This window comes from Aulonocara sp. 'chitande type north' Nkhata Bay, linkage group LG4 (genome assembly GCF_057382095.1).
Source record: "Aulonocara sp. 'chitande type north' Nkhata Bay isolate Kocher_YH1m ecotype deep benthic linkage group LG4, A_spYH_male_GT1.1, whole genome shotgun sequence".
Lineage (NCBI taxonomy): Eukaryota > Metazoa > Chordata > Actinopteri > Cichliformes > Cichlidae > Aulonocara > Aulonocara sp. 'chitande type north' Nkhata Bay.
The window spans coordinates 35,914,438-35,931,154 of record NC_141347.1 but is presented as its reverse complement, the minus strand read 5'-3'; the positions used below and the strand labels follow the sequence as shown (position 1 = coordinate 35,931,154).

The following is a 16,717-nucleotide window of genomic DNA, read 5'->3' as shown; positions in this document are numbered from 1 at the left end:
ACATGTATAAATACAGTGTAACGAAATACAGTTTGCATCTAATCAGAAGTGCAAGAGCAGTAAGTGCAGTACTTTCTTAATCCCTGAGGAAATTATATTATACACATATACACGTATAAGAATGCGTGACATTGATATGTAATATATGTTTTCTAGTGCCTTCCAGAAAATATATTCATAAAATGTATGCATTAATATACTATAAACAAAATTGTTTAAAAAATCTAAATAATAACATATACATATTCATCAATTTGTAAATGAGCCTGAAAATTGTACTCGTGCTGTCCACACTGTATTTTTCTGATGAAATAGTCTGACTTATTATCCTGGAAATGCCCTGCACACATAAACAAAAACAAACAAACAGAAACAAAAGAACCAAAAAATTAAACATTACTGAAATAAGAAAACTGCCTTCAGATTTCTAATTTTTCTTTGTACGTTGTATTTACAAAATCATTTACATTGTAAGCAAATTATTGAGAAATTTACTTATTGTTACTTCCGCTTGTAAATAATTTTAAAACCAGACTGATCTTCTATACTAACCTTTTGTGGTCAAATATTCTGGCTCCCTGCGCCGCCCCACTGGAAAATCCCGCATACATAAACCTCACCTCACTGTGGGAAACTGCAAGGAAATATGATATTAATTCTGTGTACATTTTCCACTTTTTGAACAGCTTTTGTCTTCCATGCGTTGCAGCTTTCAGGCCACTAACTGACTTTTTTAAAATGTAATTTTGTTTTTTGGTTTCGGTTAAATAAACGTGTAAATGGTTTCACTGCACATCACTTTAAATCCTCTTAGGAGGTAAGGTGAGCTTTTCTTGGTGTATTATTTTTATTCTAATATTAATTCAAATTAAACGCAGTAAAAATAAAATGTCATTTCGTGAGCCCCTCTGACGTCATGGATATTTCCTCCCCCATGCTGAGCCCTTGACTTTCCTCCCCCCGTGTTAAAGCGGAGACAGGCTGTCCTCCTCCGCCTCTCTCGGTCTCCCTGCTAGACTGAAGCTGTCCCGGACCTCAGACCGGATGATGCGGGTTTCGGTGCTCCGGCTGGCCGCAGCGCTGGCTCTGTTTGCCGCAGTGTGCGGCTCTCGGGCGGAGGTGATCGATGACATCCTGAGCAGCCTCTCCCGCGGAGTGTCCTTCCTGGAGCGGCAGCATGAGCACATCAACCTGGACGGAGTGGTGGGGTTCGTCATACTGCAGGGTAGGACTGTTTACCAGCTGCAGGAAAACATCTGGAGAATAACAGCTGTTTATGGTTTGCTTGTTTTGGTGAAACTCACTGATTTGAGATGCAGGTGCAGATCGAACAGGTTATACAAATATGCGAAAGCTTTTAAAGTGAAATGCTTTTAACCTCAGTGTCGACTCAGAGGTTTTTGTCTCGCAGTGCCTGAAAGTGACACATTTTCTGCTTCACTCTCAGACTTTTCACTGATCTGTTTTATTTTATAGTAAAATACAGTAAAGTACAGCGCTGCCAGTACAGCTACTGCTCTGACATTTGATTTTATGACAATGAAAACCCCAAAGTAATCTAAAAATAAAGTAAATCTATTGTTTTAACCCCTTCTGTCCAAAAACAAATGATGAACATTTCCAGAATAAAAAGTGTATCCCCCCCAAAAAACGTTGATTTTGTGGCCGTAGCTTCTTAAAGAGCTAAAGTGGGATCATGTGTATTCAGAGCACAGAGGATAAAATGATGGCCAGTATTTTCTGCACGGCATTTAATATTCTGATTGGCCAGCTTCTAGGTGCCTGCTGAGGGGCAGCAATCTGTGCAGCATTAAACTGTAAAGTCGCTCACAGGTCACGTAACATGTTTTTAATGTGAACGTTTGATGCTCTAAGGACAAATAAAAAGGAAGCGTGTGACGGCCTGAGTGGTGGCTCTGATATTTTACTCCGCTCCACAGTGACAAACATTTAAATCTTGTTGGTTTCAGCAACTTTGAAGACAAACAGTCTTTGTTTTGCGTCACACTGTTTTCAGGTCTCACCACCGCTCGGCGAACAGTCCGCAAGTGTCTGCAGACGAGTCAGGGTCTTCCATGTGTAACATTGTTAAAAAGATGCAGATTACAGTTCACTAAATGACACAACACTGACTGAAGCTGCGCCGCCACATTTGGCTAAATAGTTTCTGCCGTGGTTTGTTTTCTCACCAGGAAAACGAACTGACTTTAATGTGAGGCCGTGTTTGCACACAGAGCTCTGTTTGCCCAGCAGAGATCATCTTCATGCTTTATTATCTTTCCTCATAAATGCAGATGTGCAACAGCTGCTCTGCTGTTTATGAAACAGAAAACAGCAGAAAGTAACAGCTCAGTATTCACCATCTGCCTGCTTTTCTCATTTTAGACACAGACCGTGTCCGTGAAGTGACGTAATTTGAACCTTTATATTTTCTGTATGTTGACAATACACAGCAGCCTTGTGAGAATCACAGTTAAGTTATAAGGCTTTTTGTCAATTTTCTACCAATCATTCATGAAGCTGACCTTGAAGACCTCGGTGGATGTAAGTCGGCATTTACAAACTCAGCCTGCTCCAGATTTAGAGAGACAGACATGATGCCACTCAGGAGATACACCTGCAAACCTGTTGGCAACCAAAGCAGTCACACAGAGGCTTTCTGTGCAGCTGACCTCTTTGCATATGCAGCTGACTTCACCTAGAGCCAGCCGGTCAGGTAATATCGAGACCAGAAGGCTGCTGGCTGGTCTGCAGATCTGTGTGACTGAGGCTGAAGTAAAAACACTGAAGAGCTCACCTTTGAAATAAAACAGGAAGTAAGCCAAAAGAGGGAAAACACAAAGACAAAAGCGAGGGCACGAAAAAGAACAAAGGAAGAAAGTAACAGATCAGAAAACCAACTAAGGGCCTACCTTTCAAAATAAAACAGGAAGTAAACCGAAAGAGGGTCCATCCACAGGAGGAAACAGGCAGAGGAAATTAAAACCATAAAGCAAGTTTACTTACATCCTTTTATTTTACGAATGAACTCTTTCTTCCTGTTTTTGTGTCTCAGCTGAGCTGAAGGAGGCGGTCCGGACGTGGCCTCACACCGACCCGGTCAGCTGGGCTCAGAGAACCACCGCCGTCGCTCTGGTCAGACGTCTCGACCAAAGTGTGGAGAAGGCGAACGCTGCACTGGAACAGGACGACCCAAAATACTACAGAGGTGAGACTTTCAGACTCCGTGTCCCAAAAGTCTGCAGGTACAGTGCTGATCCATTTAGTGGTTAATTCTTGGAGCTGTTATGGTTTTTATGAAAAGGCTCAGGGCAGTCTCAGATATGTATTTTTTATTATCACACCTTATATTTATGAAGGTAAAAGTGTCAGTGATGTTACAAATCTGTTCTTCACAGTGACACTGAAACACTACAGGTCAGTGAACACAACATCGAGAACAGACAACAGTCTGCTGTGACGTCTTCTGTAGGTGTTTCCTGAAAAAGGAGGAGCTTATTTAAAGACTGTTTGAACTTATAGGGGCTGTTTTTGAGTTAAATTTGTATTTAATTATGTTTTTAATCATCACGACGTATTGATTAAGGTTTAATTATATAATTTAAATATCTGACTTGAGAGAAATGAGCAGGCAGGTGTTGCACAGACGTGGAGGTGAGGTTTGTTGAGATCCTAGCAGACTTTAACACTTGTGCGTTTCTTGCATCCTCCTCTCAAGAGTTCGAGCCCCTGTTGTCGTGGAGTTTCTGGCTGATTCCTCAGGAATGGTACACCACAGATCCCAGCCTGGTTTATCCCTCCACCATGACCACTGAGTGTTACGATGAGCAGCTCAGTGACAAATGTCTGACCCTGCTGCTGGGAACCTGGTAGGAACCCACACCAACACCCCAAAGAGTCCGGCTTCAGAGGCTCTTTACTGTGCTGGTTCCCCTACATTTGGATTGTTGGACTGTGCAAATTATTCACCGACCGCAGCCTGTTTTTTAACTTTAAAAATGCTGATTTACACTAAAAAGAAAGTTCTTTATCTCATTGTAACTGTCAGTAGTTTGGATTGTTTTTCACTACTGTGTAATTATGTATGAAGGTAACAATACCTGTTAGCTGAGGTGAGGACACTCACCTGCCCGAGTCGTGTGTGTGTGTGTTCGGACAGGAAGATGAACGGGACGCCGTGCATCGTCACCAAGCCCTGCCGGGACACCATGACTCGTTTTGGGTGTCCACACTACTCTCTGTCCCACCAGCTTCTCTACTTCATGATTGGAAAAATGGTGAGCAAACAAAGATGGAAACAACACGTAAAACCACTCAAAGACCCACAGATGTGTGTAACACTAACAAGCATTTTGGAGAAAGAAACAACCTTATTTTAGGAAGCCTCACAGAAAGAGGCTCGAAACCAGATATGAGCCTCCTGTGTGGAGTTTGCATATCGGCCCAGAACCTCCGGTTTAACTCAAAATACCAGATTAATGCTGCCTATCTCTGCCCAAGCTGAATTTTTAATATTTTACTTCCTGGTAAGACTCATTACATTTTCATTAACAATTTTCATTAAGAGTCTTTACATTTGTATGTTTTTCCCAGTAAAATACTGAGCCAAAAGCTCAGGCTGTAGGCTGCTCTAAAAGCTGTGAGCACAGAAGCCCCACCCACCCGCTCTCCAAGACATTCTGTTTATAATGTGCAGCCAATCAATAAAAAGCTGTCTTAAAGTGAGACCAGTACAGAGCCAAAGACAGAGCCTTGGGGAACACCACAGGTGGCAAAACTACTGTTAGAAATATTTGATTAAAGTAGCGAGGACCATGATTTCAGTACGAGGGGAATTTATGAGCTTCACAGTTTGACTCGTTGGTATTTCCATTTCAGAAAGGCTGCACTAATCTGCTGAAAGGTGACACACGAGCATCCAGAGCAAACATGACTGAACAGAACTACCAGAGGATCTTCTGCTCCAACATGATGAAGACCAACCAGGACATCAAAGACGGTCTGAGCGAACAGATGGTCGACATCTTCATCGAAAACAGTGAGTGTCAACATTTTCCTGATCCGGTGTTATTCCGGTTTGATGCAAAATGAATTCCCATATTTTAAAAAAATGTTCTTACTCATATTTTAATATTTTCATGCAAAAAAGCTTGAAAATGAATTAATTTATAAATATAAACCACTAATTATGATAAACGTAAGGATAAACTCATAAAAATGATTGACTGGAATGGGAAAACCATATTGTCAAATACTGATGTGTCCTTTTGAATGAGATAAACTAAAAACGTTTACTTTTTTTGATGACTACATCACCATTTCAATATAAAAGAAAATTATGGAATAAAAGAGATCACAACAAAATCTGAATTTCAACAAAATTCAGAGTGTTGGTTGTAGAATTTGGGGATTTTAATGTTGAGTCCTGACTTTTCAGGAGACATTGAGGCTCGCCTTCAGAGAATTCATGTAACAAAGAAAGTTTTTTCTTGTTTTAGGACTTTTTAAGACTTTTAATTTAATTTTTGTTTTAGATTAAATTGAAAAGTGTACAGGGGGGAATTTGGATGAGCAGTCAACTGTAAAAATGTCTGAACTGTAAATAAATTAGTTTCTGAGTTTCCTCTCTATGTTGGCAGTCCTGATTTGTGGATTGTCTGGATTCTCCGACTTCCACAAAGCCGACTGGCTGCAGCACATTCTGAGGCTGCAGGACGAGGAGGTGGGCTGCTTTGGGAGAGACAGTGAGTATCACAAACCTGCTAAAATATATGTTCTTAGTCAAAAATACCAAATATGTCAAACCTCATAAATATAGCAACAGTGTATTTTAGAGGTCTTAATGAAACAAAGATGGCCACTGATGCAAGAATATGCAGGTTTTTATGTGTTAGGCAAATAAAACACAAAGAGCATTCGTACAAGTAACGTGGCGATCAGATCTCTGTCTGACGTTATGTCAGTGAAAAATCTGCACGAGATCTGAATTACCTGCAGATTTCTTGAGAAAACTTTTGAGGAAGTGCAGTAATTTGTTATAGAAGACACTTCAGAAATATTGTTATAATTTACCTACAGTTTCTAAACTTTTCATGATTTATTTCTTGATTTCTTTGGACAGACCAGCAAACAAAGACTGCAAACAGAATTTTCTGCTCATTTATTGTGAAAACTTTTAATAAGAATAAATGTTTGAAGTAGTCGTCAGGGATGCTGGTGAATAATAATGCTGCCCAAGGGGTGTCTGTGTGTGGATAATAAAAACTGAAGAGGACCTAGAATACTTCCTTGAGGAACACCATATTTAACATCAGCTGCCCTGAACCATTAAATCACTTTTTACTTCAATTTTTAACTTTTGAGTAGAAACAATGATAATGAGAGTAGTGATTAAGAGTCCTTCCATCTCAAATCGCTGCCAAAGTTCTATATCTGCACATACACGCTAATCCGGTTGTTCAGTGATGACGCGACGAATCCTACTTCCGGGTCTAAAGTAGTCTGCGTTTAATATGGCTTTTGTGTTGTTAACATGTTTAATGTTTTGTATTTTCTTCTATTTGATCTCAAAAAGCTCCTAAAACAGTCAGCGACCACTGTTGACCTCCCTCGGCTTTTATTACCGCTAATCATTTATTTAAGCTCAGTTTTTAAAACCTTAGGATGTAACTACAGCCCAGCCCATGCAGCAGTATATGAATGACTAACCTCGTATTGTGGATGGATTATCTCAGTTGTTCTCCTGGCTGAAGTTTGGTCCTTTTACAGCATCCTGCCATGCGATTACATTTGTTCCTGACCACCGAGAACACTCACATTAACTTTTATCGAGTGGAAAAAAAGTTAGCTTGTTTATATTATGCTAACATAGCTGTGTCGCTAGCGGTCACGTAGCACATCATTATATAGCAGCTAGCCCAACTTCAGTAACCCTACAAACGTCACTGCTGTTTAGTTTTCTGTCTTCATTTATGCTGGAAGTGATAGCAGAGCTGTACGTTTGAATTTGTTTCCAAAACCCCGCAGTCAGGACATGCTATATTGTATTTAGATAGAAGCTAGCGAGCTAACTCCCTGCTAACTTCTAACTCCGTTAAATGTCATAAATTCCGTTTTCATGGATGACTGGATGTTAAACTCAATTGTTACACCTGGTAGAGGAGAAGGCTGATCATTTTATTAAAGATGAAAGACTTTAGACAGTTTTTCAACTCTCAGTAATGCCACAGTGATCGTTTGATATATGGACCTGCAGCGGAGTTTAGACCCAGACACGGCTAGTGACGTCAGACTGAACAACCGGATAAAAAAAATTGAAAGCCATGCAGAGTAGTTTACAACATGAAATTCTTCAGTTAAGTTGTAGCATTTTAAACTTTGGGAATTCTTTATGTTGGCCAAAGGCAGGATGTATAATGGAAACAGGTTACGAGCCTGAAACTTCCTTGAAGAACATAATTTCAACAACAAATGTCGTCGACACTAAATCACCCGAGTTACAATTTAACTAGAGGGATGGAAAATCTTTGGGCTGTTCAGAAAATTTGAGGTTTTTGGGAGCTTTTCGTCACAATTATTATTGCATTCCTACAATGTTCATGTTTTGGATCCTGTAGTAAGATATATAATAAATAGATTTAAATATCTATTTGAATACAATAAATAATAAAATCAGCCATGGAACAGACTTTTTATATGCACTGTACTGATGTATTAACCCATTTGATGTATTTTGAAAGCAATTAGTTTTAAACAAAAAAAATCTCCTAATTACTGATGTGGATTACACAAGAATCAATTATCTGTATTTATCTGTATTAAATTACTTATTTCTGGGCAGAGATTGTGAACGGATGGATGGGCAGTTCATTCTCTGTTGTTCTCCTCAGAGAGCATCATCTCACAGATCATTGGAGACGAGCTGCTGGAACAGCTGCAGCCTCACAGGAGAGTGAAGAGGAGGGAGAAGATACTTCCAGGTCCGTTTACATTTTTCTCAGCTGAGGATCTGTCACGGTCTGCAGCTGCAGAATGTGGGAAGTGATGATGAGGCGGTCCCAAATGCAGGCTTAACAAAAAACGAGCTGCTTTATTCATAGGCTGCACAAAAACAGAAGCAAATGGCGAATGGAGATAGAACTAAACTAGGTAGACTAAAACATGAATCACAAAAATGAAACTAAGAACCTGGACGTGGACAACTGGACAAGGGACAAGAGGAACCTGACACAACATATATGCGCACACACCCACACCCACACACACACACGAGGGTAATTAGGAAAAGCAGAAACACACGGGGAACACAGCTGGGACGAATTAGGCGTGACGAGACAGGGAGGAAGCAAACACACTGAACACAGGATGGCAGACTGTCAAAATAAAACAGGAAACACACTAAGACACAGACTAAAACACGCAGCATGATACAGGAGCCGGGAGGAAGGAAAGCACACGGGACCAAGACAGACTGGAGAGACAACTGGATGAGACACAAACAGTTACAGAGGCGAGACATGGAGGGAGAGAGAGACAAGACAGGCTGGGGAGAACACACATGGACAGACATGAGTGGCTGTGGAAACACAAGGAGGGGAACGTGTGGACACAGAAGGGAGACGCAAAACAATGACCCGACTAAGACATACACAGAGGTTGAGGGAGCGAGACACCGAAACACAAACACAGACGACAAGACAGATTCTCACAGGAGACACGACGACAAAGGCACAAAAGGGACCTAACAGACCAGAAATGACCAATAACTCAGTGACATGGAAAGGACTGAACTCAATACTGAATGATAGAAAACTCAATCATAACATCTCAGGAATCACAAAAACACAATAAACTCAGAGCTGGATCAAATGACCCAGAAGCATGACAAGATCGTAACAATCACATCAGCTGATCTTCAGCCACTGTGGCTAAAGAAGCTTGTTGTTACGTTTGTAGGTTTGGAGGAAATCTGAAGAACGCTGGTGTTGTGAAGCCAGCGGAGGTCACATTAAAAATGCAGTTGGATGCAGAGCTGCTGGAGCTCATATGCTGATAATTTCTTGTTATGTGTGAAGCTGGCATGAACAGTCTTTACCACCTTAAGTACTTCATCTGATTTGAGGTTTTTGTTATTGTCTGATAAACTCTGTTTGCTTTCATCTGCCAGACGGCTGTTCCAGTCACATGACGGCGGTGGCGGTCGGTGCTCTGGGAGGATACCTGAACTACTACCTGACAGAGCAGGACATTACAAAGAGGCCGCTCTCCTGAGGGGCGTTCTCACGAGAAAAAAACACTGTAGATCATCAGGTAGAGACTTTCGTCATCGGCGAAACGAGGCAGACTCTCCACACCACATGTCGCTTTAAGAACGTAGTGTTAACATGATGAAAACGCCTAATGCAAAGCTGGGATGTGGAAGCTAAAGCTTTATTTTCAGTCATGTTTTGTTACTATAACAATAAAGCTGATTTTTTTTATCATTATTATTATCAAACCTAAACAAGATGTTTGAAAGTAGTGATGCTCCAACCGTAAAAAAGGATGGCGTACCCAATAAGTAGGACCGTGGTAAAATGTAAATGAGCGTTTTGGAGGATGAGACTTGGATTAATTCGACTTTTCGAGGTCATCACGAGATTTTTTCTGGCTCCAGGGGTTAAAGTGGGCCACGGCGATCCTGAAAGCCCACCTCCAGTTAATGAGTGATTACATTTGATCGGCAGCTTTTAATATTAAGAGTTCATTTTTATTGCAGCTCGGCTTTGTTTCCAGCTGCTCCCACCTCAACCAATCAGACGGTGACACACGGCTGCATGCACACTCTGAGCCTTCAATCCTTCCATTCGTGTCAGAGTTCATGCTCACAATAAGACTGGAATCTTAATACTTTAGCATTTAGCCATCACTACAGGAGTCCACAGAAAGTGCTGTATGAAAGTTACAGTGCTGAAGTCCCACACTGAGCTGTAATGGTGACGAGGGCAGAGCTGGTCCCGATGTTTTCAGCTTTGAGAAGTGAAAATGCACAGCTAAGAGTTTTTATACAAAAGTATAAATTAATTCAATTCAGTTTTATATATATATAAATTTATAGGGCCAAATCACAACAAGAGTCAACTCGAGGCGCTTTATATTGTACGGTAAAGACCCAGGAAATATACCCACCCCCCACCAGCCCAATCCCACTCTAACCCCTGTGTATCAGCGACACTGTGTCCACAAAACAGTGTTTTTTCTTTGATGTAGCCTCTTTAGGAGAAATTTGTAGTTGCAATGAGTGAACAAGAGATCAGCTGGACTTGGAGGGGGGTGGGGTCACCTTTGTGTGAACACCACAGTGAGAAAAACACAGAGGACACAGCGTGATGTGGTCAGAGACTCGACGATCTTTGATTTTTAACGATTCGATGATTTTTAAAGTTTATATGAAGCTAAAGACGCTGATTGGAGCATCTCTATTTAAAACACATATTTACATTTACTTTGAAAAAAACATCAGAATCCACCCAGGTTGTTTTCCTGGTGAAAACCTTGAGTTAAGTTCTAAAAATATCTTTATTTACTTTAAATCGTATTGTTTTTCACACGTATTTAATCGACAAACAGAGTCGGGAGCAGCGGCTGCAGAGGATCTGCATGAACCGAATGCATGGAGATAAACTTACATTACTATCATCATGTATGTTTATGTTAGTGAAATAAACATAACCAATAAAACTAAAGTCTGTTCTACAAACCGTTGTGTTCATAGTGATGATAAATGCAGCAATGTGATTATATCAGATCTGCTCACTGAGATCACGTCCTTCAGCCAGAAGTGTCCCAGCGCAGAGAAGCCGGACGAAAGCTCCACAGAAACACGTCACTGTGTGCTGACCGTCTTTAAACCGAGTTTCTGTGGAACTTATTAAACTGTCCTAACTCAGCCGGTAACACCTTTGTGATGTCACTTGTTCCAGCCAATCACCTCGTAGAACAGGGCCTTGAGAAGCCGAGCCTCGTAGGTGACGGTGTTCTTGCCGATGTGAATGCGGACCTCCTCCAGAGGCTGCTCGATGATGGCCGGCACCTCCTTCCCATAAACTGCAGGAAAGCAAAGAAAACAGTCGGTCAGAGCATTCGGAGTACAAAATGACTTTTTACCGCAGTACAGGAGGCATCAGCAAGAACATTTAAAATGGAAACACTGCACACAATTTTACACTCCAGCTAAACAACCTAAAGTCCCAGCGTGACTGTGATGGATCGATCACAGTTTGAATAATGTGCAGTTAAATATCTGTGACGCAGAGGACCAGAAACAGGCAGTAACACCCTGAATGTTTGATCCGTTTCCTGATAATTCACTGGACAAAACTTCAAAAAGTGTGTTTGGATGAGCTTCAGAGGCTCATATCAGCAGGTGGCTGAATCGAACACACGTCAGTGTTCACTGGTTTCTGACTTCTGGACTTATCATAACTCTAAGCATCAACATTAGCTGTTTAAGTTGCCACCATGTTGGTTTCTCAGAGCTGAAGGGGACTGAAGCTGTGGTCAGTGTCTCTTACAGCGGTTTCCAACTGTGTGAAGAGACTAAAGATACTACACTATCACCAAAACGTTAACAATCACTAAAAACTGGGACCCGTACACGAACATTTTAATCTGAAGAAACAGAGTAATCCCATTAATCGTGTCGTCACACCGGTGTGTTCTCGAGATATTTCTGCAGGCGTGTTTGTGACGGCTGCTCACCCTCGCAGTGCTCCAGGAACTGAATGCACTCCTGTACCACGGTGTCCCTCAGCATGACCATGTGTTTGGACATGTTCTCCAGCAGGGACAGGAAACAGCGCTTGGCGTAGAACCATGTGTCCGTCCCCAGCTACACACAAACAGAACAGATTAACAACATATAACCAGACTGAACGCCTCAGCGCCTGCCAGCAGGATTTGTTTTGTGAACATTGTAAGCTGTCGTCGTGACAGTTTAACCACGCAGGCCGGTTTCCTGTATAAAATGATCTGAAGTAACCAGAGACGAGAAGCTTGTGTGATGGGCGTGCATCTCGCCAGGTTTCACATTCCTGTCGTGCTCGCTGCTTTCACTGTGGATGCGACTGGATGGTGATTGTTGGAGGGGATGACAGGCTCAGGATGATGGTGTGTGTTCTCAGCTGGATTTTAGTGGACTCAGCTGCAGCTGGACTCCGCTGATGTTGTGACCAAACGGGATCAAAAGGTTCCCAAAAAGAGCAGCTCGGCCTTGGAGAAGGTGCTCCTGCAGGACTGTATTTGTTGTTCAGATATTTTTTAATCCTTGGACACAAAGTCCGAACACTGCAAGTGGGATTACCTGCATTTAATATTAAATTAAGCTAAAGCATGATTAGATTTCATCAGACTGTACAACGAGCTGTAAGTGGAGTCAGATTGCACAGAAACTGCAGATTTATGAATAAAACTAAACCATGAAGGATGAAATGTTCAGACTGCTTTTGATAAAACTGTCCATGTGCATGGTTCTCTTTTTAAGTCTTAATCTAAAACTACATGCATGAGTCTCTAATCTATAAGCATGAACGTGGACATGGAAGTGAAGAAGACTGTCCGGGTGTTAAGCATATTAAAGAACACTCCATGAAGCTTGTTTGTTCCTGTGCCTCCTGCTGCTCCTGCAGCTGGTGGGGCTGGTTTGGGCCTGGGCCACCAAGCATCCTCACTGTGGCTGTGTTTTTCCATCACAGCCATTAAAGGCTTGCATTGTTATGCTGTGTGTCCTTCCAGTGTTAAATGACACAGAAGTGTGTGGTCTGTACGAGCCCTGCTCGTTTTTGTGTGGGAAAAGGAAAAATCTTCAAATTAAAGAAACAAGATTTGAGTTTTCATTTTTTTCATCCATCTGTAAGAACGATGCCATCCAGCACTGATTTACTCGGTTCAGTCGGTGCTAAGCATTTAGCCCCGGCCCTTACACCACTTACACCAACACCAGGCTCTGATTGGAGGCTCACTCTCCCAACAGATGGCCAATCAGCTGCAGTCCAAGAAGCAGGACTGCGGAGGGAGACTTGAAGTGTTCCTGAGTGGAAGCACAGTCGGCACCTCTTCTCTCACTAAAGCTGATCGCCCGGTTGAATCATCATCGTGATTACAAAAGTACTGGAATCAAAATCTTCTGAGTGTTGTTCACAGTTTGAGGATCTCCAGGGTGACCTGCTTGATTTTCTTTTCTTAGCTGTAGGCACTGGGAGCCAGTCAAACATCAGGGGCATTAAACTGGGCAGTAGGAGACGACGTTGTGGTCAGCCTCGGTGACCCGAAGGTCTCTGTGATCTTTTGTATCTGACTGATACAATTGGTGGAAAAATGGCTGACCTTCTTGTTGTAAGGCTCCAGGCTCTTGATAACACGGGAGATGCCAAAGTCGTAGTTTCCCTTTGCACAGTACAGCGTCCTGAAAGACAAAACACAAGTGTGCAAAGAAGGTTTCACAGAGATGATCTTACTGATGAAAGCAGGACGTTTTTGTTCTTCCTCTCTAACCTTCACATCAGAAATGATACAAAATAAAATACTTAGGACTGATTTCTGATTGCATAGTAACTCCCTTTCATTACAACTGAAGAATACAGTAAATAGCTGCTGACTGTCCCCATAAAGCTCTTCCTGTGTGGGACTCACCCGATGACCAGGTTGACGATGCAGAGGTGAAAGACCTTTTTGTCGGGGTCGTCGTAGGAGATCTGCTCCTCTTCTTTCTCGATCTTCCTCATCAGCTCTTCAGCCTGTTAAACCGGGACGACACGCAGAGATCATCAGTCAGAGAAGTTATGCTGTCCTGTTATTGCAGAGGCTCGATTCTGGGCTTTGCTGCTCTCTCACACCTTTCCTTTCTACTCTCAGACACAACAAAGGCTCCCCCCAAAAAATCATCCATCCTGGACAGTGGAGCTCGAGTTTGGATGAAAGTATCACACAGGGACCTGATCAGACTCCCAGCAGGGAAAGGCTGGAGCTAGCTGTCTGAACTTTCAGGCAGTCTAACAGCACTGCTGGATTTCAACATGTTTCCATGCCCGGCTTTTTGTTAATTCCGTCACCGTCAGTGTGGAGATAAAGTAGTGCCCGCTGTGGCTTTACTGTATAACAAAGAATCAACAGTGACAGTGGCCATCGCAGAGAATGAGTACAATAACCATATGTGTGCATGAGTCTGAACAGATATCCTCTGTGCTCCCTGTCTCTTTAGGAGGACATCCCAGTGGACATTAATCTAATCTTCTATCAGGATATAAATGCTGCTTCATCTTTTTTCTCTACATTGATATATATTAAACTGGAATAGGATAATTAATTTATTTCGTTGACTTCTTTTGTCTCATCTGGTGTGTCTCTGTTTTTTAAAGCAGTGCTTTGCATGAGTTTCATTACTTTCATGTGTGTTATAAACATGTTCTTCTGGATACAAACTATATAGAAACACCTTTGGGCTGACAGTGACCGTGTCTGTACGTTACCTCTTCGTTTTGGCTCGTCATGATGTAGGACACGCACAGGTTGGCTAAGACCACTGCGCTCACGTTCAGGATCTACAGAAGCAAACACCAACATGGATCAGAGGCTTGACCAATGATTTCACAGGAAATCTTTTCAGTCAGCAGCAGAACCTTTAAATTATCCCACTGATGTGAGGTTAAATCTGAACTGGAACATATAAGAAACCTGCAGGTGTTTTCACAGCTATAGTCTGTTTACTCTGGGTTGGTAAACTTGTAGCTTTTTCTCAGGGTTTGGTTTCTTTTCTTGTGTCACTACAAACCACATGAGAATGTTCAGTCTACTGATTGGCCAGATGTGTCTGAGGTGAGAGAAACAAAAGTAAATACAGGAAGAAGGTTCTGCACTACCGCACAGAGCATGGAGAATATTTTAGCTAAAACCTACAACGTACAGCTGGCTTTGGCTCAGATCGAGGATGGATCACATTCACACCATAAAAAATGCTCTTTGTTCAACACTGGTGCAATTACTGCGTTCACACCTGCACAAACCAAAACGAACCAGAGTTTGAATTGAACAGGTTAAAAACCACCTCTTTGTTGTCCAGTGTTAGTGCGCTCTGTTAAACACTCCAGACCTTCAGCCATGTGACTGTCTGAAGTTGTACAACATCAGAAACAACACTGCAAACCATCACACTAAACAGTGGATTCATGCACAGATAGAAACTGCAGAGGCAGAGAAACAGGTGTTTGGTCTGTTTTTTGTTTACCGATGGTTTGCACTTGCAGGGACACTCTTGTATGTTACACTGCTCCACCTGGACAAAAAGGCACACTGTCAGCTTTTACAGCTGACGTCACACTGTCATCATTTGCTGCCCACAGTTGAACAGGCGGGTAATAATCCGCCCTGAGCACTCACGTTGTCGTAGTGCTTCTTGACGATGGGCTCGTAGAAGCCGATAGCCTCCTTGTACTTGTTCTGCATGAAGAGCACGTGAGCCACGTTCAGCTTCCAGGTGTCGTTATCGTTGCAGTACTCCACCGACTTGCGAAAAATCTTCTCCACCATCTGGAAGTTCTCGCGGTTCCAGTAGATCTTAGCCTGAGCCATGAGGACAACGATGTACCTGTGAAGAGATGCGGCCAATCAGAAAGTAATCCTCTGTTACTGAATTTGCTTTGTTTCCATTGAGGAAATGAAAACACGGCTTAGTGTGTTTATGTTTGCGTGTCCTCACTTTTCCTGCATCAGTTCGAAGTCCTGCACGGCTTTCTTCAGCAGTTCCTCATCTCGAGTCAGCCTGGTTTCCTGCAGCTTGAAGAAGATGAGTGATTCACACAGACATTTTATTTGTATTCAATCCTGTCCTGCAAGAAATCGGCAAGTTCAACTGCAAGCCCCTTTGCAACCAGCCTCCAAACCACGTTTTATAGTTCTGAGTTAACCCACAACGCCACTCCTATAACAAAAGCATGTCTGATATATAACCCCACAAAATAAAATACAGGCAGTGTGAAAATGCTGTGTGCAGTAAGACAGAAAGAGCAGCGTGAGGTAAACAACCTGCTTTGATAGTTTGCGTAGCTGTTCCGCCAGTTTTCCGTTCATCTCTTCAAACTTCCTGAAAGCCTGAAAAAAGAACGCAGGTAATGAAACATGACGGATACTAAAGACACAAAAACAAATCTGATGCTGAACCATCATACTGGTCTTTTCCAGCCGACTGTCATCCACAGCATTAGTTGTGTTTCATTCACAGTGTTGACTGGTTAGCTCAGCAGGTTAACGTACTATGGTTCATGTTTCTAGCACTCCAATAACGAGTATTATTTTGTAATTTCATCCTTCTATACACTCTCTGCCAATTGTCCAGGTCTGGATTGTGGCAGCAGCAGTCTAAGCATAGGTGTTAAGACCCCCCCCCTCCCAGCCATCTCCTCCAGTTCTTCTAGGAGGCTGGTTAAGTGTTCCTAAGCAAGCCAAATTACAAAACCTCTCTAGAGTGTCCTGGTTCTGCTCTGGGGTCTCCTCCCAGTTAGATATCCCTGAAGCACCTAGAGAGGGTCCAGGAGTCATCCTATTCAGAGGCCTGAATCACCTTGACTGACTCCTTTCGATGTGGAGCAGCAGCTCAACTGAATGACTGAGATCCTCATCCAATCTATGGCTGAGTCGAGAAACCCCTCAGAGGAAGCGGATGTGTCTTCAATGCTGCTTTCAGTTA

General features: G+C 42.3%; 2 protein-coding genes across 8 annotated transcripts in view; one reads left to right on the top strand and one right to left on the bottom strand.

The window, feature by feature from the left end:
- Window positions 1-948: 948 nt before the first annotated feature.
- Window positions 949-10,724, top strand: lg4h16orf89 (linkage group 4 C16orf89 homolog). The gene is made up of 8 exons (XM_086290187.1): window positions 949-1,225; window positions 3,056-3,208; window positions 3,719-3,869; window positions 4,160-4,277; window positions 4,879-5,038; window positions 5,640-5,744; window positions 7,890-7,979; window positions 9,167-10,724. Exons 1-8 carry the CDS (start codon window positions 1,045-1,047, stop codon window positions 9,268-9,270), a joined length of 1,062 nt encoding a protein of 353 aa, XP_086146313.1. The 5' UTR covers window positions 949-1,044; the 3' UTR covers window positions 9,271-10,724.
- Window positions 7,788-16,717, bottom strand: part of ift70 (intraflagellar transport 70) — a 21,482-nt gene continuing 12,552 nt past the window's right edge. For 2 of the 7 annotated variants that reach the window (XM_086290179.1, XM_086290185.1), the window contains exons 12-21: window positions 16,057-16,122; window positions 15,731-15,807; window positions 15,412-15,619; window positions 15,260-15,307; window positions 14,505-14,576; window positions 13,669-13,772; window positions 13,363-13,441; window positions 11,740-11,869; window positions 10,970-11,085; window positions 7,791-8,100 (exon numbers count right to left, since the gene is read on the bottom strand). In XM_086290179.1, coding sequence (XP_086146305.1) covers window positions 7,942-8,100; window positions 10,970-11,085; window positions 11,740-11,869; window positions 13,363-13,441; window positions 13,669-13,772; window positions 14,505-14,576; window positions 15,260-15,307; window positions 15,412-15,619; window positions 15,731-15,807; window positions 16,057-16,122 — 1,059 coding nt within the window. In that variant the 3' untranslated portion in view covers window positions 7,791-7,941. The other 5 variants (XM_086290180.1, XM_086290182.1, XM_086290181.1 and 2 more) reach the window with 5 other exon arrangements.